This window comes from Myxocyprinus asiaticus, chromosome 40 (genome assembly GCF_019703515.2).
Source record: "Myxocyprinus asiaticus isolate MX2 ecotype Aquarium Trade chromosome 40, UBuf_Myxa_2, whole genome shotgun sequence".
In the NCBI taxonomy this organism is placed as follows: Eukaryota; Metazoa; Chordata; class Actinopteri; order Cypriniformes; family Catostomidae; genus Myxocyprinus; species Myxocyprinus asiaticus.
Genome location: NC_059383.1, coordinates 7,588,977 through 7,616,855, shown reverse-complemented (window position 1 = coordinate 7,616,855; position 27,879 = coordinate 7,588,977). Strand labels below are relative to the sequence as shown.

At 37.6% G+C, this 27,879-nt stretch overlaps 1 protein-coding gene across 4 annotated transcripts in view; it reads right to left on the bottom strand.

Moving 5' to 3' along the window:
* Positions 1-793: 793 nt before the first annotated feature.
* rnf121 (ring finger protein 121) overlaps positions 794-27,879 on the bottom strand; it is a 41,306-nt gene continuing 14,220 nt past the window's right edge. Inside the window, exons 5-14 of one of the 4 annotated variants that reach the window (XM_051680190.1) lie at positions 27,406-27,513; positions 18,508-18,628; positions 15,727-15,860; positions 11,473-11,574; positions 5,013-6,804; positions 4,773-4,835; positions 4,607-4,642; positions 1,748-1,874; positions 1,289-1,452; positions 794-1,191 (exon numbers count right to left, since the gene is read on the bottom strand). In XM_051680190.1, the coding sequence (XP_051536150.1) occupies positions 6,684-6,804; positions 11,473-11,574; positions 15,727-15,860; positions 18,508-18,628; positions 27,406-27,513 (586 nt within the window). In that variant the 3' untranslated portion in view covers positions 794-1,191; positions 1,289-1,452; positions 1,748-1,874; ... (1 more) ...; positions 4,773-4,835; positions 5,013-6,683. Of the gene's footprint in view, positions 1,192-1,288; positions 1,453-1,747; positions 1,875-4,606; positions 6,805-11,472; positions 11,575-15,726; positions 15,861-18,507; positions 18,629-27,405; positions 27,514-27,879 lie in introns of all 4 variants that reach the window. The other 3 variants (XM_051680191.1, XM_051680189.1, XM_051680193.1) reach the window with 3 other exon arrangements.

Sequence of the window (27,879 nt, the reverse complement as noted above, 5' to 3'; positions counted from 1 at the left end):
CAGTCTATCCCCATTTGTACTCTTGACCAACCGTTTTGAGATTTCAGTCTTTCCCCATTTGTGCTCTTGACCAACCGTTTTGAGATTTCGGTCTTTCCCCATTTGTGCTCTTGACCAACCGTTTTGAGATTTCGGTCTTTCCCCATTTGTGCTCTTGACCAACCGTTTTGAGATTTCGGTCTTTCCCCATTTGTGCTCTTGACCAACCGTTTTGAGATTTCGGTCTATCCCCATTTGTGCTCTTGACCAACCGTTTTGAGATTTCGGTCTTTCCCCATTTGTGCTCTTGACCAACCGTTTTGAGATTTCGGTCTTTCCCCATTTGTGCTCTTGACCAACCGGTTTGAGATTTCGGTCTTTCCCCATTTGTACTCTTGACCAACCGGTTTGAGATTTCGGTCTTTCCCCATTTGTACTCTTGACCAACCGGTTTGAGATTTCGGTCTTTCCCCATTTGTACTCTTGACCAACCATTTTGAGATTTCAGTCTTTCCCCATTTGCACTCTTGACCAACCGTTTGAGATTTCGGTCTTTCCCCATTTGTAACCTTGCCCAACCGTTTTGAGATTTCAGTCTTTCCGCATTTGTAATCTTGACCAACCATTTGAGATAAAAAATAGCTGCCCGGGAGTGTTCCAAAGATGCAGAGTGGACTGACTTGCCTTGAAAGGGACTTTGATGGCAGTAATGTCTCTGTACACATGAAGTGCTTATAACCACTTTGAGATTGTGTAAAATTGACTCGAAACACCACCTCAGCTAAAAAATAAATAAATAAATAAATCTTACACCTTATAGTTTTTTCCTTTTTATTGTACTCTTCAAAACGGAGTACAGTAACTTTAAGACACCACCACACTTTCATAACATGTTACAGAAAGAAACTGTACAAAACAGAAAAATAAGGTTGTCAATCAATCAGAGATTTTAAGTCGACATCCCTAACATGGAACATGATAATGCAAGCATCACTATACACATTTTCTTTAACTAAACACATACATCTTCAAAAACATGCAGACGTTTCCAACAAAAAAATATATTTTTTAACATTAACTTTGGCAATAAATATTGCTTAATGTTTCAAAATGCTAAATCCATCCTGTATCCTGGAAAATGTACAAGCTTCTTCCACTGAATTTTTTCTCATCCTCAGCTCTGGTTGTTCTTCTGCGCATCCTGTTCCTGCACTGCACAAGGAAAGCTGGTGTGAGTTCCATGTGAATAAATAAAGCATCGTGTTGGTAATAAACCACGCACAAACATTATAGTGACATAGAAACGTACCGGTCTTTTTGCATGTTATATTCGTAATTATTTCATGCAGTGTTATAGATTTAGTATCCACTCCTGTAGGACTCAGAGCTACACAGGTGAAATTGCTCCTAAAGTCTCGAAGATGAACACATGTAAACACCAGATCACTCTGAATATATTCCATGCTGTCATTCCTGTATGACAAAGAGGAACAATATTAAATGCCTTTGAAAAATTAACAAGATATGTCTAGTTGAAAGACATATTTTGGCATATACAGTGGCCTTTAAAAAGTATTTGGACAGTAAGGGATACTTCACCCCTATATTTCTTAAAAATAAATGCCACTAGATTTGAAATGTTGTTATATGACGCAAAGTATGGCAAAGTGTCCAAATACTTTTTGGGGGCCACTATATAATCTGACTTAAAAGTCTTAATCGAAGCCTGGCTGTATTAATGGAAACAGTATAAACTGATTGTTCTTACGTGTGCATCCGCACTCGTCCGCCAGGAAATGCTGTCTCGATAAAGGAATTGTTGACCAACCAGTACACAATAGTTTCATCTTGAAATATTCCAGGATCCACTTTACAGGAAATTGTTAATTTTGTCCCTGGAAAAGAGATCAGTATTCCATTTTATTTATCGGTGCATAGACTCCGCCCTGTCATCCGTTTGTCTCTAGATTCAAAGTTTGTCATATTTTAGAGCAACTCTTCTTTTAATAACAAAATTTAAAGTGGGAAAGATTTAAATATGGAATGAAAATCTAGTCTTCTTGTTAGTTTAGTATATAAGAAATATTCAAAATGAAGTTCAGGAAAAATAATTGTGTAACATTTTTTCAATCCACATTTAATTTAAAGCAGCTTTTAAGCAGATATTTTAGTTATAAATACAAAGCAGATATTGTTATTATAATTAAAAGACAAATTGAAATTTGGGATAATGAAAGTCTAATTTAATCGAATATATATATATATATATATAGCTGAAGTCACATACACCTTAGTTTACATACACCTTGGTCAAATACATTTAAACTAATTCCTGACATTTAATAGTAGAAAACATTCCCTGTCTTTTTTTGTCACACATTATACATACTTTTTTTTTTTTTTTTTGTTTTTTTTGCATATATACAGTGAAATTTCTTTTTTTTCACTGGGGTCAGAGTGCAGGGTCAGCCATGATACAGCGCCCCTGGAGCAGGTAGGGCCAAGGGCCTTGCTCAAGGGCCCAACAGTGGCATCTTGAATCCCCGACCTTCTGGTCAGTAACCCAGAGCCTTAACCGCTGAGCCACCACTGCCCCATAGGTCAGTTTGGATCACTACTTTATTTTAAGAATGTGAAATGTCAGAATAATAGTAGAGAGAATGATTTATTTCAGCTTTTATTTCTTTCATCACATTCCCAGTGGGTCAGAAGTTTACATACACTTTGTTAGTATTTGGTAGCATTGCCTTTTAAATTGTTTAACTTGGGTCAAATGTTTTGGGTAGCCTTCCACAAGCTTCTCACTATAAGTTGCTGGAATTTTGGCCCATTCCTCCAGAGAGAACTGGTGTAACTGAGTCAGGTTTGTAGGCCTCCTTGCTCGCACACACTTTTTCAGTTCTGCCCACAAATCGGATTGAGGTGACTTTGTTGCCTTAAGCCATTTTGCCACAACTTAGAGGTATACTTGGGGTTATTGTCCATTTGGAAGACCCATTTGCGACCGAGCTTTAACTTCCTGGCTGCTGTCTTGAGATGTTGCTTCAATATATCCACATCATTTTCCTTCCTCATGATGCCATCTATTTTGTGAAGTGCACCATTCCCTCCTGCAGCAAAGCACCCACAACATGATGCTGCCACCCCCATGCTTCACGGCTGGGATGGTGTTCTTCGGCTTGTAAGCTTCACCCTTTGTCCTCCAAACATAATCATGGTCATTATGGCCAAAAAGTTCAATTTTTGTATCATTAGACCAGAGGGCATTTCTCCAAAAAGATCTTTGTCCCCATATGCACTTGCAAACTGTAGTCTGGCTTTTTCATGGCGGTTTTGGAGCAGTGGCTTCTTCCTTGCTGAGCAGCCTTTCAGGTTATGTCAATATAGGACTCATTTTACTGTGGATATAGATACTTGTCTACCTGTTTTCTCCAGCATCTTCACAAGATCCTTTGCTGTTGTTCTGGGATTGATCTGCACTTTTCGCACCAAACTACGTTTATCTCTAGGAGACAGAGTGCGTCTCCTTCCTGAGCGGTATGATGGCTGCGTGGTCCCATGGTGTTCATACTTGCGTACTATTGTTTGTACAGATGAACGTGGTACCTTCAGGTACTTGGAAATTGCTCCCAAGGATAACCCAGACTTGTGGAGGTCCACAATTTATTTTTTACTTTTTTTAGGTCTTGGCTGATTTATTTTGATTTTCCCATGATATCAAGCAAAGAGGCGCTGAGTTTGAAGGTAGGTCTTAAAATACATCCACAGGTGCACTTCCAATTCAGTACATCTCTTATCAGAAGCTAATTGTCTAAAGGCTTGACAAAATTTTCTGGAATTTTCCAAGCTGCTTAAAGGCACAGTTAACTTAGTGTATGTAAACTTATGACCCACTGAATTAAAAGTGAAACAATCTGTCTGTAAACAATTGTTGGAAAAATTACTCGTGTCATGCACCAAATAGATGTTCTAAACAACTTGCCAAAACTATAGTTTGCTAATATTAAATCTGTAGAGTGGTTAAAAAATTTGTTTTAATGACTTCAACCTAAGTGTATGTAAACTTCTGACTAATATATATACAGTATGTATATATATATATAGAGAGAGAGAGAGATATTCAAAACAGAAGCATCATCACATATGGACGCAGCACTTTATTCTTAATTTATAAGCATTTGAAACTATATAAAAATATTATTTTAAATATATTTTATTATACTACTATTTTTTTAATTTTCATAAAGTAATCATAATACATATTAGATAATTATCAAGATGTAAACGTACAAAATATGTATGACAATATAACATACCAAATAATATATAGATTATACTATATTATATATATATATATATATATATAAACATAAACAATATTTTTTCTTTTAATTCTATTAATATACTATAAAATTTTATTTTTATCATTGATTTTATTATTATTAATCATAATACATATTAGAAAAACAATATGTAAACATTAATATTCCAAAAAAAAAAAAAAAAACAACAACAAAAAAAAAAAACACAATAAGTACAGAGTATGTCTGTCTATCATATTTTCTTCACTTTGTACTAATCATTAAAACAGTTAAATAAAATAAAAAAAGACCAACAAAATTCTTACCTGATGTAGCATTATTCACTTTAACAATTTTAGGACCTTGAAAAGAGTACAATTTTGCCATGTTAACAAGCTTTCTCTGAGCATTATATGTGGAATCTCTAAACTGTGATGTGTTCCAGCTCAATATGACACTTGAGTGTATGGTAAAATTGAATAATAAACACACCTGCATCAGCAATGTCTGGTAGACCACAAAAGAATGTCACTGTAAGTAGTGAGTAGAGAGACCCTAAACAAAGAACACATCACACTTATAGACTCCACATATCACTATATACGCAATTACAATAAATACAGCATTATTTCTCATCGGAAACCATTCAATTGCCAATATTTAACACTGAAATGTGTCTTGGTGAACACACAGAAAAGCAGACAAGCTTTCAAATTATTAGCAGTAATTTACCTGTGTGGAGTTTTGTCCATTTCATGATTGTAGTTGCTGGCAGGATTCTGCCTAATTTCAAAGCCTCCGTAAGAATGTGTTGTAATTCCCTATTTTGGGTTTCTTTATATAGGTTTGAGGAAGTAACCAGAACAACCATTAAAATTGAGCATAAGGGTGTATGGGAGTTCCCTGTGCTTACCCAATACTACTAAAAACTCATTTGTTTTTCTCTGTAATAACAGTAAGAAAATGCCTGACGTAGCACGGACTCACATATGAGTCAAACTGAAGCCTGACAGAAAATTTCACAAATTATTCAGCAGGTCACAATGTAAATAGTCACAATTCTCATAACATGTCCCTCAAATCACCTCTGGAACTCAATGCAAACATCCTTTTAAAAGTAAATCCTCCAATCTGGATTGGTGTATTTTCATGACTGTTGACTTGCTAGATGTTTACAGTTCTTCAGTATGTTGTTGCTAGGGTGTTGTGGGTGGTTGTCAGGACATTTTATGCATTTTTTGCTAGTTTTATTGTCTACCAGTTGAAAATTATAAGTCTGATTGTTAAGAAAAGTAATGGCACACCTTTCCTCAACAATCTGCATGATTTGAGGTATCATTCATGTCCGTAGCACAAACTGTGTGGGACAAGTTACACATTAAACTGTAATACTTAAGTGATTAGGCTTTAAGCAAACCCCTTATCCTATGTATGAGCAACAGAAGTAGTGATGCTTGCCTTGGCAAACACCTCTAATAAAGAATCGACTGAGTAAAATACTTCAACATCATGTTATTTATCCATTCAACATTTCCAGTCTTTTACAGTACCTTAGTCTTCTGTTGCCATTGGGGACTCACCACACAGACTGAATGGTGAACATGGTTAAAACATGGTAAAGAACAATTGGATGTATACACTAACATCACCTGAGGCTGAAGCTGTCCCTCACACTGTTCATTACTGGCTACAAGACATAACGATTTGTACACTACCACACACACGTTCGCACCCAAACACACTTGAAGAGGCCCTTTCCCTATCCTCCGAACAACTAGCATGTCTGAATTTTGCCAAGTGAGAGGTATACTGACACAACGGTGCAAGGATATTGTGAAACAATTACACTATATGGCAAAAAGTATGTGGATACTTGCTTCTAACAACAGGTTTGGCTATTCCAGTCAATTCTGTGAGGACATCCAGTATCTTAATGCTATGCTAAACAATGACAATCTTTTCAAACTGTTGCAACAAAGTTGAAGTCTCTAGAATGTCACTATGCAGTGCAGTATTAAGATTTTTTGTCAGAAATTACTAGGATCACCAAATCCTTTAATTGTGTCCTCATACCTTTGTCCAGTGTATGTTAATGTTTGTTAATGAAAGAAATATTTATAGACAACCGTTTGATTTAAAAATATAATAAATGATTCAAAAGTTCTCTTTACAAAAAAATCCTTCTGGAGACATGGTGATTCAACAGCAAGGTCCAACTTCATGTAGTCCATTAAAGTAGAAACTCAGTGAAAACATCCAACGTCAGACTGATAATAGAATTTCATTTGAAGACACATTAGCACTGCGTGTGCCTATATACAGTACTTAACACATTAGACACACAGTCCTTGAAAAATCCAGTTTGAGTGAGATATGCTAGTCCCACGACACTGGGTGCTGAAGTTACTCCAAACCCAGGATGTAATTGATGCCTTGTACCAGTCCAATGATAACGGGCTGCCAGGCCACGAGGTAGCGCAGCCAGTCCAGTAGCTGTCCATACATGACGTGGGGTCTCTCCCATCTGAGAAACCTGTGTTAAGGTGCTAAAATGGCTAAAATGTGTATTGTTTCAAAATCCATCAAACCTAACATTTTACACTTAATTGGACGTCTGCCAGTGATAAAATCGAAAAGGATAATAGGGTGTTGCAAAGGTGCTCTGAGTGGTTATTACATTGCCAGGCAGTTGTTATGGTTGGTTACTGGGCAGCTGCTAGTGTTTGGGAGGTTCTTAGGGTGTTACAAGGCAGCTACTAGGATATTCTGGGTAGTAACATGGGTACTAGGATGATGCAGAGCAGTTGCTAAGGTGTTCTGAGTGAATGCTGCTGTGTTGCCAGATGGTTGCTATGGTGTTTTGGATGGTTACTATGCTGTTGCTAGGATGTTCTGGGTGGTTCCTAGGGCGCTTTACTAAGGAGCCACTAGGGTATTCTCGGTGGTAAGAAGGGCACTAGGATGTTGCTAGGTAGTTGCTTGAGTGTTATGGGAGGTTCCTAGTGTAATACTAGGCATCCGCTAGGGTATTCTGGGTGGTAAAAAATACTAGGGTGTTGCTAGGCAGTTGCTAAAGTATTATGAGTGTTTTTTATTGCATTGCCAGGCGATTGCTTGTTCTGGTTGGTTACTAGGCAGTTGCTCGGGTGTTCAACATTTATAGAACAATTTATACTATTATTATTATTATTATTATACTATTATGTCAGAAGAAAGTAACTTTTTTATGCCCTTTCAATCATCTTCTTTCATGTAAAATACTTTGAAAATATATATTTTTTAATTAAATCTAATCAGGTTGTTACCTATAAAAAATTAATCAGCATCAACAGTATTTTGTAGAGAAAATATTTAACTGGCCTACAATAAAATATATCAGATAATAATAATAAAAAAAGGGATTTTTTAAGTGTTTTTTTTTTTTTATTATCTGATATTTTCTCCTGTGTACACACTTACACACACACACACAGAAAATACTTCTATTTTGCACTCTTATGACTTCCAAAATGTTCATTAAAAATTATATTACCAGCATAATAATTTGAATACAAGATTGGAAATTGTACATGAATTTCAGAATTTCTTAGTATTTATTATGTCCTGTTTTAGCTTTAATGACAGTCACAGCATACACTCAAACTCTGTCATTAAATTTGCTTACATTTACAGTAATTAGTGACCTACAAATAGTAGATTTTGAAAACAACAAACCAAAAAAACACGTTATGACTTGAGAAGAAAAATACATACGATTCTGCACTATTTCTAGGATATGCTCTTTGGAACATTCTCAAATCATGCTGGATAACATTAATCATCTGTTTGTCATCTTGAGTCAATGGTGCAGAAGTGGGACATACCAAGTACTCCAGAATTGGTCATGCTGGTAATGTAATTTCAATAAAAAAAAAAATAAATGTATTAAATGATAAAAGACAGAAAACAGAAGCATTTTCACAAGTAAACATGACTAATGGTTTGGTTGAAGTCGAATGCTTTGGTGTGTCTGAAATCTTGTTCAAACAGAAACAAGGAGGGGTACGTTTGCAGAGTGAAACATCCTGAAAGTACCTTTTCCAATGAAAAAGGCCTGATAAAGACCAAACATTTTTTGGAGGCATTTCTTGTAAGCAGTCTGCTTTATTATCAGCTGAATGTTTGAAACGGAGGAGTAACTGGCAAATCCAGTTTAAGGAAATAGCAGGAATCCCAACACATTACTAACTTTAACTTTGTCACACCACCAGTTCACACATCTGAAGTGATAGGAGGGCTTAATAACCTACTGGGCTTAAACTGGGAACTAAAACCAAAGTTAACCACAGTTTTTCTGCTCTTTTCTAAGCAGTGTGTTTTTGGTAGAAGTATAAAATGTATGTCTTTAGTGGGGCCTGGGTAGCTCACCGAGTAAAGACGCTGACTACCACCCCCGGAGTCGCGAGTTCGAATCCAGGGCGTGCTGAGTGACTCCAGCCTGGTCTCCTAAGCAACCAAATTGGCCCGGTTGCTGGGGAGGGTAGAGCCACATGGGGTAACCTCCTCCTGGTTGCTATAATGTATGGTTCTTGCTCTCGGTGGGGGGCGTGGTGAGTTGTGCGTGGATGCCGCAGAGAATAGTGTAAAGCCTCCACACGCGCTCGCTCTCCGCAGTAACGCACTCAACAAGCCACGTGATAAGATGCGCGGACTGACGGTCTCAGACGTGGAGGCAACTGAGATTCGTCCTCCGCCACCACGAGGACTTAGAGCGCATTGGGAATTGGGCATTCCAAATTGGGGAGAAAAGGGGAGAGAAAAAAAAAAATTCCCAGTGGTGGGAATGACAGGTTGTGTACATATAACAGATTCTATCTACAGTATGTTACAAATCGTACAAAAGCTTTAGAACTAGATTGACACTTTTGTACAAAACATGCTGCCATGACGTTGGGGTGTTGTGGGCAATTGTCACTGAATGGCTGTTATGGTGTTGCCAGGTGATTGCTATCATGTTCTGGTTGGTTACTAGGCAGTTGCTAGGGTGTTCAGGGAAGTTCTTAGGGCATTAATAGAAAGCCCCTAGGGTACTATACTTATTTTATCATTGTAACATTTTGGAAAAATATATTTTTTGCAAATTATAAGTTTAAATATGCTTGTTTAATATATAAGGTTTTGTATGGGCTTGCCCAACCCCCTTTAAATTAACTCATTACACAGAGGGCTAACAGTGGTATTGGCACCAGGGTCATCACTAGAGGGGACTGGGAGGTGCCACATAGGCACACCACATTTGGACAAACAGTGTACTTTTATACTGATGTTCATTAACGGGCACTGTCCCTATTTAACAGACAAATAAATAAATAAATAAAATACTCTGGGTGGTAACAAGTGTACTTGGGTGATGCTAGGCATTTGCTATGGTGTTCTGGTTAATTCCTAGGGCATTACTAGGCAGCCGCTAGATTTTCTGGGCAGTAACAAGGGTACCAGGGTGTTGCCAGGCAGTTGCTAGGGTGTTCTGAGTTATTACGTTGATAGGTGGTTGCTATGGTGTTTTAGTTTGTTATTAGGCATTTGCTAATGTATTCTGGGCAATTCCTAGGGCATTATTAGGGAGCCACAAGGGTATTCTGGTGATAACAAGGGTACTACTAGGGTGTTGCTAGGCAGCTGCTAGGGTGTTCTGAGTGGTTACTAGAGGTTGCTTGGGTGTTCTGTATAGTTCCTAGGTCGTAACTAGGTAGCCACTAGGATCTTCTGGGTGGTCACAATGTTGTACATGGATGTAGTTAGGCAAGAGTTAGAGTATTCTAAGTGATTTTTGCATTGCAAGGTAGATGCCATGTTATTCTGTCCAGTTCCTAGGGCATTGCTAAAGAGTGACTAAGGTTTTTTGGGTGGTAACAAGGGTACTTTGGTGTTGCTAGGCCGTTAGTGACCTGAGTGGCTGTTACTGCATTGTCATGTGGTTGTGATGTTTTTCCGGGTGTTTTGAGTGGTTACTAGGAGGTTTTGGATAATTCTTAAGTCATTACTATGCAGCCACTAGGGTCTTCTGGGCAGTAACAATGGTACATGTATGTTGTTAGGCAAGAGCTAGAGTTTTCTGAGTGGCTATTGCATTGCAAGGTGGATGTTATGTTATTCTGGCTGTTATGTTTCCTTCCTCATGATGCCATCTATTTTGTGAAGTGCACCAGTCCCTCCTGCAGCAAAGCACCCCCAAAACATGATGCTGCCACTCCCATGCTTCACTGTTGGGATGGTGTTCTTCGGCTTGCAAGCCTCATCCTTTTTCCTCCAAACATAACGATGGTCATTATGGCCAAAAGTTCCATTTTTGTTTCCTCAGACCAAAGGAAATTTCTCCAAAAAGTAAGATCTTTGTCCCCATGTGCACTTGCAAACTGTAGTCTGGCTTTTTTATGGTGGTTTTGGAGCAGTGGCTTCTTCCTTGCCGAGCAGCCTTTCAGGTTATGTTAATATAGGACTTGTTTTACTGTGAATATAGATACTTGTCTACCTGTTTCCTCCAGCATCTTCACAAGGTCCTTTGCTGTTGTTCTGGGACTGATTTGCACTTTTTGCACCAAACTACGCTCATCTCTAGTAGACAGAATGCATTTGAGCGAAATGATGGCTGCATGGTCCCATAGTGTTTATACTTGCATATTATTGTTTGTACAGATGAACATGGTACCTTCAGGCATTTTGAAATTGCTCCTAAGGATGAACCAGACTTGTGGAATATTTTGTGATTTTACATATAGCTTCATTAGTATTTTGTGTTCAGTGACGCACTTTTTAAAGTTTGATGCGCAATAAACGCGTAATTTGTGCACACTCCCTCCCCCGCCCTTCAAACAACGTACAACACCGATCACCAGCGGTGATTGGCCCTTAACCACCGCTGTTGTAAAATATTGCCAATGGAACAGCCCTAATGCACTTTTAAAAGTAACAGCACATCTCTGCCCAACAAGCCGCTCAATGCCTGAAGCAAAACCTGAACTATTCTGGTTTTAATACAAGTTTAATACTTAGGTTTAGGGGGTTGTTCTAATCCCTAGACCCTACTTATAAGCAATAATAATAATAATAGTGATGCATGTCTTAGCAATGTTTAACAAGGAAAATTACATAATGCAAAAACATAAATGACACAAACTGACTAATTTGAGTGTTTTTGGCCAATGAAGGATATGGATTACTAAACATCCGCTTGAGGTCAACCTTCTCTTTGCAGTATGGACACGTCTGTTTCTTACCCACAATGCACCAGCCTCGTATACAAAACTCATGGAATCTGGGGAAAGAAGTAGGTTAAGGAAAGAGAAAACTCAATTGTGTAAAACCACACGCAGTGCCAGCTCATGTTTTAAAAGAATAAAAACGTTTGCCCATATTGCTGATACATAATTGCTGTAATATTATACTAACTTCCTCGCAAACCTGAAACTTCACAAGTAAAACCACAAAAACCAGGATCTGAATTGACTATCATATCCAATTTCACAGATTCAAATGTAGTGACTCGAGGAAGTGCTTAACAATAGTGGCAGTCTATGTCACTTCTTTGCACAAAGGTAATTGCGTTCACAGGTTTACAAAGCTGATACTCAGCCACTGCTTTGTCATTATATAGCATGACTAGTGTTTAAATTGTTGGTAGACTTTTCTGCTAAATGTTGGTTTGTTCTGGAAACACATCACTGTGGGAATCCTTCTGTAACCAAGACAAAACATCAGCTTGGAAACCACCATGCATACACTTAAAGGGTATTTGGGTAGTTGACACATAACATGGTGTTTCTTTTGAATCAACATCAAAATTTAAAATAACAAAAATTGTATGAATGTATAAGGGAAAGTGTATAGGTTAAGTCTTAATTGATCACCATTTCTTAAGATTGTCACTATTTTTAACCATTTTTTTGCCTTCACTAGTTCATATTAAATGGTCCTGCAGTGTAACAAGTGAATTTTCAATGTTTCAATTAATATGAGGTCATAAAAGCAGCATGCATAACATTTTAAAAATGAGCAAAATGCTACTTAAAATAGTATTAGATAGAAAATTACATGTCAAAATGTACCCATTCACACTTGGTCAATTCATGTGTTTTTACTGAAAAGACAGTAACCTCCAATAAGCATAGGAGATAGATAGAAGTCTGATCACGCAAGCCACCTCAATCATTGTACCACAAATCACTGAAACAATTTTAGACATCCTGTACCATTTTATATTATTGCCACAACAAGTTCAGCAAAGTTTACATATGTTGTATGAACAAACAGATGCGTTTACCAGGGCTGTCGTTTTAACATTACTTCAGTGTGATTGAGGGAATATCGACAGCATTTGTGGCATAATATCGATTACCACAAAAAAAATTATTTTGACTCGTCCCTCCTTTTCTTTAAAAAAAGTAAAAATCTGGGTTACAGAGAGGCAAAGGAAGTGAATGGGGGCCAATTTTTCAATGTTAAAATACTCACTGTTCCAAATGTATAGACACAAGAAATGAATATTAAATGTGTTAACATGATTTTAGTGTGATAAAATAATTTACTAACCTTTTCTGTGTAATAGCCAATTTTACAAATTCATTGCCATGACAATGTAATGTCAACAAACCCTAAAACGACTGTAAAAATGACAATTTAAACAACTTTACAGCTCAAACAGTATGCGAGTTTTATCAGAAGAATTAATGTAAGTGCTTTTATAAATTATTAGCTTCACATTTCAGTCTTTAAACGCTCCATAAATTGGCCCCCATTCACTTCCTTTGTAAGTGCCTCTCTGTAACCCAGATTTTTGCTTTTTTTAAAGCAAAGCAGGGACAAGTCGAAATTATTTTTGTGGTAATCAATATTATGCCACAAATACGGTCAATTGTGCTTAACTTGTGTAGAACCCAGAATATTCCTTTAATAACATTAATACATAACACGTTTTTAAAAATGCAATTAATCATGCCTCCTGATCGCATGTAAAATCTGTAATGACAAACTTTCCAATACAAGCTTAAAACTGCCACCTTTATGTTTCTGTGACTCGCAATCGGTAGGGGGCAGTCAGTGCAGGTCAAAGACAGCTGGGCTGAATACAGAGTGCAGGGGTCTCGAGACGTGTTTTTCAAAGTTTCAAACTGCATTTTCATCTAACATACAGTGCCCTCCACTAATATTAGCACACTTGGTAAATATGAGCAAAGAAGGCTATGAAAAAAATATGTCTTTATTGTTTATCCTTTTAAAATATTCACAAAAATCTATCCTCTAATGGATGTCAAACAATTGCAAACACAAATTGTATCAAAAAACAAATCTCTTTGTCAGATATACAGTATGTGTGGCACAATTATTGGCACCCTTTTATTCAATACTTTGTGCAACCTATCTTTGCCAAGATAACAGCTCTTGAGTCTTCTCATATAATGCCTAATGAGGTTGGAGAACACCTGGCAAGGGATCAGAGACCATTCCTCCATACAGAATCCTTCGAATTCTGAGGTCCACGCTGGTGGACTCTTCTCTTCAGTTCTCACCACACATTTTCTATGGGGTTCAGGTCAGGGGGCTGGGATGGCCATGGCAGAACCTTGATTTTGTGGTCAGTGAACCATTTTTGTGTTGATTATGATGTGTTTTTGATCATAGTCCTGCTGGAAGATCCAACCACAGCTCATTTTAAGCTTTCTGGCAGAGGCAGTCAGGTTTTGATTTAGTATCTGTTGGTATTTGATAGATTACATGAGGCCATGTATCCGAACAAGATGTCCAGGACCTCTGGCAGAAAAACAACCCCATAACATTCAAGATGCAGCACCACATTTAACCGTGGGCATTGGGTACTTCATCTCTGTGTGCGCCAAACCCATCTCTGGTGTTTGCTGCCAAAAAGCTCTTTTTTTGTTTCATCTGACCATAGAACCTGGTCGCATTTGAAGTTCCAGCAGTGTCTGCCAAACTGAAGACACTTGAGTTTGTTGTTGGATGAGAGCAGAGGCTTTTTCTTGAAACCCTCCCAAACAACTTGTGTTGTAGGTGACGTCTGATTGTAGTTTGAGACTTTCCGAACCCAAGATCCAACTAATTTCTGCAATTCTCCAGCTGTGTTTCTTGGAGATTCTTTGGCCTCTTGAACCATCCTCCTCAACGTGCATGGAGACAATACAGACACACGTCCTCTTCTAGGCCATTTCTTAACATCTCCAGTTGATTGAACTTTTTAATTATTGCTCTGATGGTGGAAATGGGCATTTTCAATGCTTTAGTTATTTTCTTATAGCCACTTCCCATTTTGTGAAGCTCAACAAGCTTGTCACACATCAGAACTATATGTGAATATTTTGAATGAAAGATCAATAGAATAAAATCCCAAATTTTTATGTGCATCTTTTCCTCATATTTACCATGGGTGCCAATATTAGTAAGTGTAGCTTCTAAAAAAACACAGCATTTATGGCTAAAGACACTGAAAACCAGTGAAACACCACAACCACAGTGAGACGCACCAACTTGTCCATCTGACGTATGTGTGCAGACGGAATGCAAGAACGTGCCCTGTGAGAACAGCCCAATTGCAAACTGGATTGCTGTAGGCCAGTGATAGGCTTATGCTCAATGATATAGAAATGAAATAAACACTTTATTGACTTCTAAAGCTACTTTTTATATTATCTAATCACTCGTCTGCAACAATAATGTAATTAAATTGTTTGATTATATTTGTAATTATTATAAATTAAATTCTTTATTTGGGGGCCTTTTTCAGCAACGATTGATTTATATAGTATATATGCGATACTGATTTATTTAATTAGTTGGCATCAGGGTTTGAAATTAACACCTGCCACCCCGCCAAATACGGGTATTTCATGCACAGTGGCGAATAAATCTACCTGCTACTGTGGCAGGCAACCTGTAAGATGTTTCGAAGTAACACATGACAAAAAATGCTCTTAGATACAAAGACAAGCACTTGAAGAAACACACTATATTTTGGAGAATAGATTAAATAAAAGCCGTTGATGCACGTGTCTGATTCACTGTTTTTTCAGAGGTTTAAACGTGCTCTTCTGCTTACGCGGGAAGCACGTGCGTGTCTCTTGGAACACGCGCATGTAGAGTTCTCGCTCATTCTTTTTGGTTTCAGTCATCTGAGAACAGTTTGAAAGAATATTGTTGTCTATGAGAACGATGCAAATGATCTCGGATAATCTCAGGTGGTGCTCTGAATTTAGTTTGCATTATTTCCATGGAGCAGTTTTTGCTATACATCTCAGATGCTTTTTGAAGGCCATTTACACTTGGTTTTTTTCATGATCAGTAAAAACACTTGAAGTGGTGTAATTAGATTGTAAATAAGATGGTTTAAGACTTAAAATCACAGACATGTCAAATGAGTCCATGACTAACAGTGACTGTAAGAGATGGTAAAGGATACACATGATTGCAGGAGAGTCTGTAGGTGTTCTCGATGATTCCCTCCTCGCTCACGTCCACCAGGATTGGCTGGCCGCACACGGCACAAATGCTGTCTGACAGGTGTTTCGTGGGCATTCCTGATGCACTGTAATACTGAAACGAATTAGATATGTAAATATCACACACAACAGGCTTGAATTTGAAGGTTCTTTAATACTAGAGCGTTTGGTGCGCCCAGAGTCTTTTTGATGCCACAGTTTGGTTTATTTGTTTGGTCTGAAAGCTGGTGTTATGAGTGGACTGATTTTGGATTTTCAATTGCTGATGCCGATGTAACATTTATTATTACATGGCTCTCTGGAATACTTATTAGTGATTAGTCAATCACACCATTTTGAGGTCAAATATTCTTGTATAATTTTCTATCTTTACACAAAATAAAAGGTTTCCTACTGAAAATATTTGAAATTAAGGAACAAGTTTGTAATAGTATTCCCTGCATTAAGATGCTCAACCAAAGCATCTGACACAACTTTACCCCACAGCTGGGAAGTCTAGACTTTTTCACTGGGGTGGCCCGTAAGGGGCACAGGCTCATTAAAGAGTGCATGAAGCATAACTTAATGTCCCTGATAATAATAATAATAATAATAATAATGATGATAAGATATGCACATTTTCAGGAATCGATTAGTTGAATGTTATTTAGTTAAATAATTGATTAATTGTCATTAAATGTAAATACTGCAAAACACAGAAGACTCCAAATAGCTTGTATTTTTTAAATTTTGTATTTTGTTCAGTAAAACTGTATCTATTCAGTCTCTCTTAAAACTGCATAAATGTTATGGAAACTGCTAATATGATTACTGTCTCTTTAAGAACAGCGCTTCACGTAGCACTGAATACACTGTAGTTCTGTGCGATTTTGGAGAGATGACACTACCGTGGCATGACATAATTCTATCAATGGCAATGGTTTTATATTGAGACTGTACAGAATATATTAAAGATATTTCTTAATCTTATCAAAGGCCTACACAAAGAATGTGCATGGATTTCAGTTTTGTGTACTCAATATACCCATATATTGGGACTGACAAAAGTAGTTTAATTAAATGTTACTTTTATAAAAAAAAAAAAAAAAAAAAAAAAAAAAGTGATGTACAGTTGTGCTCAAAAGTTCGCATACCCTTGGAGAGTTGGTAATATATGTACCATTTTTAAAGAAAACATGAGTGAGCAGGCAAAACACATTTCTTTTATTTCTTATGGGATTCATATTCAACTGTAGGTTATAACAGATTGAAACAATCATAAAACAAAAAATGGCAATAAAGAAAAAATGAAATGACCCGTTCAAAAGTCTGCATACCCTTAGTTCTTAATACTGTGTATTGCCCCCTTTAGCATCAATGACAGCATGCAGTCTTTTGTAATAGTTGTCTATGAGGCCCCAAATTCTTGCAGGTGGTATAGCTGCCCACTCGTCTTGGCAAAATGCCTCCAGGTCATCTTGCATGAACCGCACGTTTGAGATCTCCCCAGAGTGGCTCGATGATATTAAGGTCAGGAGACTGTGATGGCCACTCCAGAACCTTCACCTTTTTCTGCTGTAACCACTGGAGGGTCAACTTGGCCTTGTGCTTAGGGTCATTGTCATGCTGGAATGTCCAAGAGCGTCCATGCGCATCTTTTGTGCAGAAGAATGCAAATTGTCTGCCAGTATTTTCTGATAACATGCTGCATTCATCTTGCCATCAATTTTCACAAGATTTCCCGTGCCTTTAGAGCTCACACACCCCCAAAACATCAGTGAGCCACCACCATGCTTCACAGTGGGGATGTATTCTTTTCACTGTAGGCCTTGTTGACCCCTCTCCAAACAAAGCGCTTATGGTTTTGACCATAAAGCTCTATTTTGTTCTCGTCACTCCAAATTACAGTGTGCCAGAAGCTGTGAGGCATGTCAAGGTGTTGTCGGGCATATTGTAACCGGGCTTTTTTGTGGCATTGGTGCAGTAAAGGCTTCTTTCTGGCAACTCGACCATGCAGCTCATTTTTGTTCAAGTATCGTTGTATTGTGCTCCTTGAAACAACCACACCATCTTTTTCCAGAGCAGCCTGTATTTCTCCTGAGGTTACCTTTGGGTTTTTCTTTGTATCCCGAACAATTCTTCTGGCAGTTGTGGCTGAAATCTTTCTTGGTCTACCTGACCTTGGCTTGGTATCAAGAGATCCCCGAATTTTCCACTTCTTAATAAGTGATTGAACAGTACTGACTGCCATTTTCAAGGCTTTGGATATCTTTTTATATCCTTTTCCATCTTTATAAAGTTCCATTACCTTGATATGCATGTCTTTTGGCAGTTCTTTTCTGCTCCCCATGGCTCAGTATCTAGCCTGCTCAGTGCATCCACATGAGAGCTAACAAACTCATTGACTATTTATACACAGACACTAATTGCAATTTAAAAAGCCACAGGTGTGGGAAATTAACCTTTAAATGCCATTTAAACCTGTGTGTGTCACCTTGTGTGTCTGTAACAAGGCCAAACATTCAAGGGTATGTAAACTTTTGATCAGGGCCATTTGGGTGATTTCTGTTATCATTATGACTTAAAAAGGAGCCAAACAACTATGTGATCATAAATGGCTTCATATGATCACTATACTTAAATAAAAGACAGTTTTTGCATGATCAGTCATATTTTCAAAATCAATGCCAAAATTTCACAATTTCTGCCAGGGTATGCAAATTTTTGAGCACAACTGTATATTCTTTAAATTAAGCACTCACCCCAACTGTGGATGCCATAAAATCTGCACACATCTCTGCAAAATCCCGACCTAATACACCGTAGTACAGGCCGTAAAAGAGAAGAGACACACCAAAGTCCATGGCATCCTCTGGCTTTATTCTAAGAGAAGAAAACAAGGCAATATTTCACATATAGAACATAAATTCAGAGTTCCAAGTAGTGCTGGGGAAAAAATAAAAAAATCTGATTAATCTTGATCTTCCTTTAAATGATCCTAATATCGATTCCTAAAACCACAATAATTATTTTTTACACTATGGCAAGACTGCTTAAGTCGATCATAATCGACCAGTTGATCACAAGACAACTACTGGTTAATCTCATTAACATGCCAAAAGGAAAAGAGAGTAGAGAGAGAAACCACACAAATGACGAGAATCTTAAAGATCACTTTTTATTTCCTATTTTGTTACATTTCATTACTTTTTTACTTCTTTCAAAGACGTCAGGCACCGTTTCTTAACTTCTGTCTTTGTTGTTTTTATTTCTTTTATTGCTTGTCATTTGCCACTTTCTTTGTTGATACTTATTTACTGACTGTTTACTTGTCTTTAATTATTTGAGAACTTGAAACAAAGTTACTCATATCAGTAAGTCATTTGCTGTTATACTGAAATTGGTATTGAGAAGCATCAAATTGCTTTCATACAAGCAAAATGGACATTGTAACTAATATAACTTTTAATTATTTGGAATCTAATTGAATCAGTAAATCTGTATCGAAACCCCAGCCCCAAGACCCTGTTTACACCTGGTAAAAAGATCTGTTTCGGGTGATCCAATCACCTGTGGTCAGACAAGACGCATAGCTTGAATGCGTCTCCTGTGACCACTTGTGTTCGGATTTCGAGGGGAGGGTCTCTGTTTTATGATAAAATACATCAATCACTCTGTCAGTGTGTTACTGCATAATAAACTGCTAAAAAGTAACACATTTTTTTTTTAAAAAACGTGAATAAAACCGGTTCAGTTTCTTTAAGCACAAACGCAACATTTCTAACAGAATTATCAGTTATTTTAGTAGAATACCTGTATTAAAGGAGCTCCAGAAGTGTGTGCTTCTCATAAGTGTTCCTGCATGTTGATATCACACTGAAGAAGATCCGTGAAGTCCTCGAGGTGGCATAGTGACTCGACTCAATCCGGGTGGCGGAGGAGGAATCTCAGTTGCCTCCACTTCTAAGACAGTCAATCCGCGCATCTTATGTGCCTTGTTGAGCGCGTTACCATGGAGACGTAGTGTGTGGAGTCTTAACGCTATTCTCCGCGGCATCCACGCACAACTCGCCACGCGCCCCATCAAGCGCAAGAACCACACATTATAGCGACCACGAGGAGGTTACCCCATGTGACTCTACCCTTCCTAGCAACAGTGCGCTTGCTTAGGAGACCTGGCTGGAGTCACTCAGCACGCCCTGGATTGGAACTCGCGACTCCAGGGGTGGTAGTCAACGTCAATACTCGCTGAGCTACCCAGGTCCCCTATGTATCTGCTTTTTAAAATGTTCCGATCGGACAGTTATTTCCTTTTAAAGCCGCTTGTAAACGTCAAAGTATAAACTCTTGTTTTAGCACAGCGGTTGATTGACAGGTAAGGGATGGCACTTCACTTCTGTCCGGGATGCATTAGGGACAGATTAGCGTTTACACCTCAAATGCGATGTGGTCACATGTGTTTTTGACTACCTTCGTATGTGTTTTCCTTTTATCTGATTACAAAACATTTTAGATCCCGTTTAGACCTGTATTTAGCACTGACCACATGTGATTGGATCACCAAAAACACATCTTAATATCAGGTGTAAATGGAGTCTAAGTTTCTCTCAATCGTCTTGTTCTCAGACATCAGAGTTAAAATACCTTATTCACGCTAGCCTCATCTTTGATTTTTTGAGAATGACAACAAGGCTGTGATGGATAGACTTACAGTCTCTTCAATGGGCTATACAGCATTTTAAGTGTTTTTGGATCATTCCGCAGACAAAACATTGATCAAATATCTGTCCAAAAACATTTAGTATACAAAGAACTCAAGACACCATGAGTTGCGGAGAATCAGATGTGATCAAGGAGATTTATACAGCTTTATACCATTCCACTGAAGAGATGTTATGTCTCACAGCCTCATTGTCATTCCCATTAAAAACCAAAGATGGTACTAGCATGAATTAGGTCTAAATACACAAAAGGCCATTGTAATTCTTAAAAAAAAGAAAGAAAAAAAGTCTATGGTCTGTGTAACCGCAAGCTCTCTTTGTGCTTTCACATTGACTGCGTTTCTACTGCATAACAGAACTGCAGAAAACAAAAAATACAGTGATTTCTGGGATTCTACATTGAGTGTTTCCTTTAAGAATGGCCATAAATTGGGGGCTTGGGTAGCTCACTACCACCCCTGGAATCACGAGTTCGAAACCAGGGCATGCTAAGTGACTCCAGTCAGGTCTCCTAAGCAACCAAATTGGTCCAGTTGCTAGGGAGGGTAGAGTCACACGGGGTAACCTCCTCGTGGTCACTATAATGTGGTTTGCTCTCGGTGGGGCGCGTGGCGAGTTGTGCATGGATGCCGCGGAGAAAAGCACGAAGCCTCCACATACGCTAGGTCTCCGTGGTAACACGCTCAACAATCCACGTGATAAGATGCGCGGATTGGCGGTCTCAGATGCGGAGGCAACGGATTCGTCCTCCGCTACACGGATTGAGGCGAGTCACTACGCCACCACGAGGACTTAGAGCGCATTGGGCATTCCAAATTGGGGGAAAAAATAAAGAAAGAAAGAATGGCCATAAATCATAAAATGCTTATCAGGAGTGGGCCATTGAGAAATAATTAACTTTATAGTCATGAACTGTAATTTACAGTTTGATCAAAAGTAATAATTATGCTTGAGTTTTTCCGTAGCATTGATGCTAGGGATAATCATGAAGCTTGAGGAGAGGTGTAATATTGCAGTCTATTATAAATTAGCAAAAATAAATAAATAAAATCCCATCCTAGCAGCTGCATAGCAATGCCCTGACAACCACCCAAATCACCTTAGCATCAAAGAGGCAACTCGCACTGTCTTCAGGAAACTATTTTTTTTATCTACTGTATATCGCCCAGTCATACTCATGACTGCACATTTCAAAAGCAAGAAAAATCCAGAAAAAGCGGGACTCCAGAGAGAAGCAGATCATTTATGACCCTTTTTATAACTTCCTCGTCATTGTTTGTGCATATTTATGTGGTGGCACATACTGCACATGCTAACATCAGAAAAGGGAAGCATGCCTTAAAGGTTATCACATGGTCAGTTCACATGATAGATCATTTAAATGCATCTGTTGACTACTGAGTGTTTAGCGTGTCTTGTTTGCTACACTTTGGTCTGTATGTACAACTAGAATAAACATGCAGAATCACTGTCAGAATGATGTGACTGCATAAAAGTACTCCAAGTATTTTAGGAATATTATATCCATATTATAGGAATTAAATATCTGTCAGTTCATTGAGGAGTACAAAACTTATTATTTTACCTTTTAAACAGCAGTCACGTCCATGTGCCGCGATAAGGGATGCATGACAATGCAAGTTCTATAAACCAGGGTTTTATCATTTCTTCCTTCAAACTGTTATATTCATTATGCAAGAAAACAATTTTATTTGTTTATTACAACAAAACTCTGCTATAAATCGCTATCTTTAACTACAAGTTGTCATACTGATTAGTAAGACTGCCGGGCCTCAAGTACACACAGTAACGGCTCTCAGTTCATTTCTAATCTGACTTATCCGATAAAAAAATCCAGCAATTCAGTGACGAAGTCAGTTGTAAACTTAGTAAAAAACAGCTTAGTAAGATTTACTGAGTGAGAAACTGCTGACTCGCTTGTTTTTGTAAAACTTTTCAACTGAGTCATTAAAAGTATAGTTCATCCAAAAAAATTTATTCTGTCATCATATACTTACCCTCATGTTGCTCCAAACATGTATGACTTTCTTATACAGAACAAAAAAGGAATTTATTTTTAATGAATATTACACAATGGCAGTGGGTAGTCGCTAGTGATGGGTGAATCTGATTACAAGATCATTACTGTAATGTAACTAATGTTTAAGTCTAAAAGTAGTGTAATCCCAAACACATTACATTTTAAATTTGTGTAGTCAGATAGCAGTTACTGACTTTCAATCATTTACTTTGTTACACATGTTTCCAAATTATGTAGAATATATTTGAAACATGAATTATGTTCATATGTACATCTGTTTGCATTTCTGTGACAGTAGAAAGTGTCACTAATGAGTCATTGTGAGAAACATGTCGTGCTGAATGTATTGGTTACATGTGACAATGAACAAGGAGGAAATATACATCATTTTGCAGTCGTTGAGTGGAAAAACAAAAACTTTTCTGTTAAAAGTGTTTTAGAAAGTAATGTGATTACTTTTTGATTCTAAGTAATGAGTAGTGTAATCTGATTATAATTTTAGAGAAGCAATTAGTAATTTTTAGTGGATTACTTTGAGTAATTTACCCAACAGTGATATTCACTCCCTTCAAAGCTTAAAAAAAGCATTTAAAAGTATCAAAAATAGTCAGCTTGTGATTCATATTCCAAGTTTTCGGAATACATACACTGGTGGCCAAAAGTTTGGAATAATGTACAGATTTTGCTCTTATGGAAAGAAATTGGTACTTTTATTCACCAAAGTGGCATTCAACTGATCACAATGTATAGTCATGACATTAATAACGTGAACAATTACTATTACAATTTGAAAAAAAATGTTCAGGCAGATCCCCACACACACACACACACACACACACACACACACACACACACACAGCAATAGGTGAAGATTACGTGTTACTCGAGGCTAATAGGTGTTTTAATAGGTGTTTTTCCTGATGACTGCATAATTCTGGCCAGAAAGTTTGGAAGAATAAGTCTAAATGGTCTTGGTTTTGGATTTAAGCCAAATGAGAGAGGAGAGCCCATTAACGTGAACAAGCCGGTATGTCAACTTTATTTAAAAACAATGGCAATACAACGCAGGGCTCGACATTAACACTTGTCCAGGACAAACAGATTTTTGCAAGGGCAAGTCAAAGAGAATTTTACTTGCCTGACAAGTTGCCTGATTGAAATATTAATGATAAAAAAATACCAGGTTTATTTGTGATTTAGCGTATGCCTGTATCACTTATTAAAAAAAAAAAAAAAAAAAAAAGATTATTTTCCTGCTGTTGAAAATAATCTACAGTGTCTGAAATTCTGTGCGGCATTTGGAGTATTGTCTTTATATTAATTCCAGAATCTGCGTGAATACAGGAAATCCGCTTTTGCGCGTCCTTCTCTCTCTCTAGTGCAGCAGCGCTTGTTGAATTTGATGTGAGTGCGAAGTGGACGCGTTTTTGACATATGAATGTCATTGTACTGCACCTGTGTTAAGAGAGCAAAGTGATAAAACTAATCGCACTTATTTATAAACAACAAAGCTGTCAACGTTGTAAGCGCGTAACGGAGCGATCCAGGTTTGCAGCCTCCATCATAAGTCATAATACAACACCTTTGACAAGAACTGCAGAAATAGCAAAAAAATGCTTTGTGTAATACTATCTGCTGCAGGATGAAGAGCAATGTTTAAACAACCATTACATCTCTCATCTTCATCTCTCTGGAGCTCTTTCTGACCTATACAGGTATTCTCTGCCATGTGAATCAGTCAATTTGAATATGTAATAATATACAAACATAAAAATAAAATGGTAATATAAACACTATAATATTAACAATATGTATAAAAATGAAAATATATTATCTGTCTTTAAAATACATGGGTCAGTCAAAAATAAGGTTCTCCACAATGAAAATGGAAAATCTACTGGTTTTGAACATACCAAACATTTTGAACATCCCATTTTTTTATATAATAACTCAAATGTCATGTCATACAACCATCAAGTAAAAAGTAGTATCATATTTTCCTTACACCTGATTAATTTTTTTAAATATTTTGTTATTTAAATAAAATTATATATATATATATATATATATATATATATATATATATATATATATATATATATTTGTTGAGGTAAAAGTAATTAACAAATACTATTAATTTTTATGTCATGAACATTATGAGTTTTTTTGGTGGGCTGTTCCACCTGTCATTTGATATCCTGCTGGGACATGCCAAATATCTCTATGTTTTTTCAGGGATGTAAGATGTGTTTCTAGAGAGGACATGTTAAGTGTAAAGGTGTGGGGTTGTTGATTAATATTCATATGTTGATAAATCCTCAATCTTGATAAAAGTTGACAGTTATGTTATTTGTAAACGACCCACATACAGTATTAAATAAACAGGGTACTTTCTCAGAATTCATTAGAATTTGTATGCATTTTGTAAACATTAAACAGCCATTTTTACTGCTAATTTTAGAAAACACAACAGCAAAATGTAATTTTTCTTTCTGGACAAGTAACTTTTTTACTCGTACAAGTGAATAACCAATTTACTTGTCCAAAGGACAAGCATATCACAATGCTTAATGTTGAGCCCTGTAACCTAAAAGCTCATCTAAAACTTAACCATTCCATCCAGTTTTCCGAGCTGGGAACAAAGTTGGAGTTGGAGATGAAGAGGGGCCTTCCTGACTAAATTTTTTTTTTGACATTCAGATTCCAATGTCTGAATATTCTTAAGAATTAAAAGTTCAGGGGCCTGGGTAGCTCAGCGAGTACTGATGCTGACTAACACCATTGGAGTTGCGAGTTCGAATCAGGGTGTGCTGAGTGACTCCAGCCAGGTCTCCTAAGTAACCAAATTGGCCCGGTTGCTAGGGAGGGTAGAGTCACATGGGGTAACCTCCTCGTGGTCGCGATTAGTGGTTCTCGCTCGCGTGGTAAATTGTGCGTGTATCACAGAGAATAGCATGAGCCTCCCATGCTGCGAGTCTCCGCGGTGTCATGCACAGCGAGCCATGTGATATGATGTGCAGATTGACTGTCTCAGAAGCAGAGGCAACTGAGACTTGTCCTCCGCCACCCGGATTGAGGCGAGTAACCACGCCACCATGAGGACCTACTAAGTAGTGGGAATTGGGCATTCCAAATTGGGAGAAAAGGGGGATTAAAAAAAAAAAAAAAATCAAGTTCATTGCTCTTTGAAAGGGTGTACTTGCATTATTACGCTATTATATTATCATTATATCAGTGGCATAAAATGGTCTTAAAATGACAATAATATCGTTTATTGCAATTATTTCTGGGGCAATATATCATCCAACAAAAGTAGTTATCGTGACAGGCCTACATTCCAGCTGTCAGTTTGTTCAGATACTCAGGTGACATTTCACCCCACACTTCCTGTAGCACTTGCCATAGATGTGGCTGTCTTGTCGGGCACTTCTCACACACCTTACAGTCTAGCTGATCCATAACACGGGGGCCTGGGTAGCTCAGTGGTAAAGACGCTGGTTACCACCCCGCTAGTTCGAATCCCACAGCATGCTGAGACTCCAGCCAGGTCTTCTAAGCAACCAAATTGGCCCGGTTGCTAGGGAGGGTAGAGTCACATGGGGTAACTTCCTTGTGGTCGCTATAATATGGTTCGTTCTCTGTGGGGCGCATGGTGAGTTGAGTGTGGATGCCGCGGTGGATGGCGTGAAGCCTCCACACACGCTTTGTCTCTGTGGCGATGCGCTCAACCAGCCATGTGATAAGATGCGCGGGTTGACGGTCTCAGACGCAGAGGCAGCTGGGATTCGTCCTCCACCACCCGGATTGAGGCGAATCACTACGCGACCATGAGGACTTAAAAAAGCGCATTGGGAATTGGGCATGAAAAAGGTGAAAAATAAAAAATAAGTAAATAAATAAATAAAAAATCCATAACACTCTTTTCCAATTATCTGTTGTCCAATGTCTGTGTTTCTTTGTTTTTCTGTTTCAAAAGTGGCTTTTTCTTTGCAATTCTTCCCATAAGGCCTGCACCCCTGAGTCTTCTCTTTACTGTTGAGCAGGAAGAATTCAATGAAGCAATTTAGCATGATTACTCAACGATAATGTGTTGGAGTGATGGCTGCTGTCTAGATTTGATCAAAAATGACTTTTTTCAAATAGTGATGGTGCTGTTTTTTATATCAGTAATGTCCTGACTATACTTTGTGATCAGTTGAATGCCACTTCGGTAAATTAAAGTACCAATTTTCTTCCGAAACAGCAAAATCTGTACATTATTCCAAACTTTTGGCCGCCAGTGTACAATCTGAACGATCATATTTTGAACGAGCATCTCTCTTAACTCTCATGAACGCAGCGCAACGAAAGTTTTTCACTAAAAAATGACTTAATGCTTCAAGTTGCTTCTGACCAAATCGTATTGGACTACTTTTATGATACTTTAAGCTTTGAAGTGACTGGTGACCATTAACTGCCATTGCACTGAATAGACAGATCAGGACATTCATTTAAATTTTTCCTTTTGTGTTCCACATAAGAAAAAAAAGAAGTAATGGAACAACCTGAGGGTGAGTAAACAAAACAATTTTCATTTTTGGGTGAACTAATCCTTTAAAAAGAAACCGGTTCGTAAGAGTCTTTTGTTTACGAATTGGACAATCACAGTCTGTGTTTTCAGCACAATGCAAGAAAAAGGTTGAAAAGCGGTGCAAGAAACATGTGTAATTCGAATACACCACCTCAGATGATATCTGACAAAACCACATATGAACGCACACAAAGTGGAGACTAGATTTTAGATTTTTTTAAATTTTTGTTGTATATGCAACCATTTCAGCTGCAGCTACACTTGGAGCCCTGCTGCAAGTTATAAGTGATAAACCACGAGAGGCAACATAGGAAGTTTTATAACTTACCTAAATATGAGATTGATGCCAAAGAGAGTGAACATGACTACGGTATAGCCCACAATGCCTGTGGTATAGCTGATCTTATACAACAGGAGGAACCATTTGTATACAAGCCTGTGAGAGGAAAAAGACACAACAGGGTACATGAGTGAATGTCATGAAACCAAATCATATTTCATCCCAAAAATCAAAAGAAATAAATGAAATTATTTTTTTTTAAGCAAAATATAGTCTATTTTTAAGACCATTACGATTTGTTTTCATGAGTGACGCATATTTTCCTCCTTTGCCAAAAAAAAATTAAACATTTTCATTACAGTTTGCAAAAAATATATTTTTTAATCAAATTAAAAGATACATTTTTTTATTTTTAAATTTGTTTAAACATCATAGTAGAATTGGTTGTACTGCTTTAATTTATGCTAATTAAATTTTTTAAAAACATTGTTTTCAATATAATGCCATAATATGACATAATAC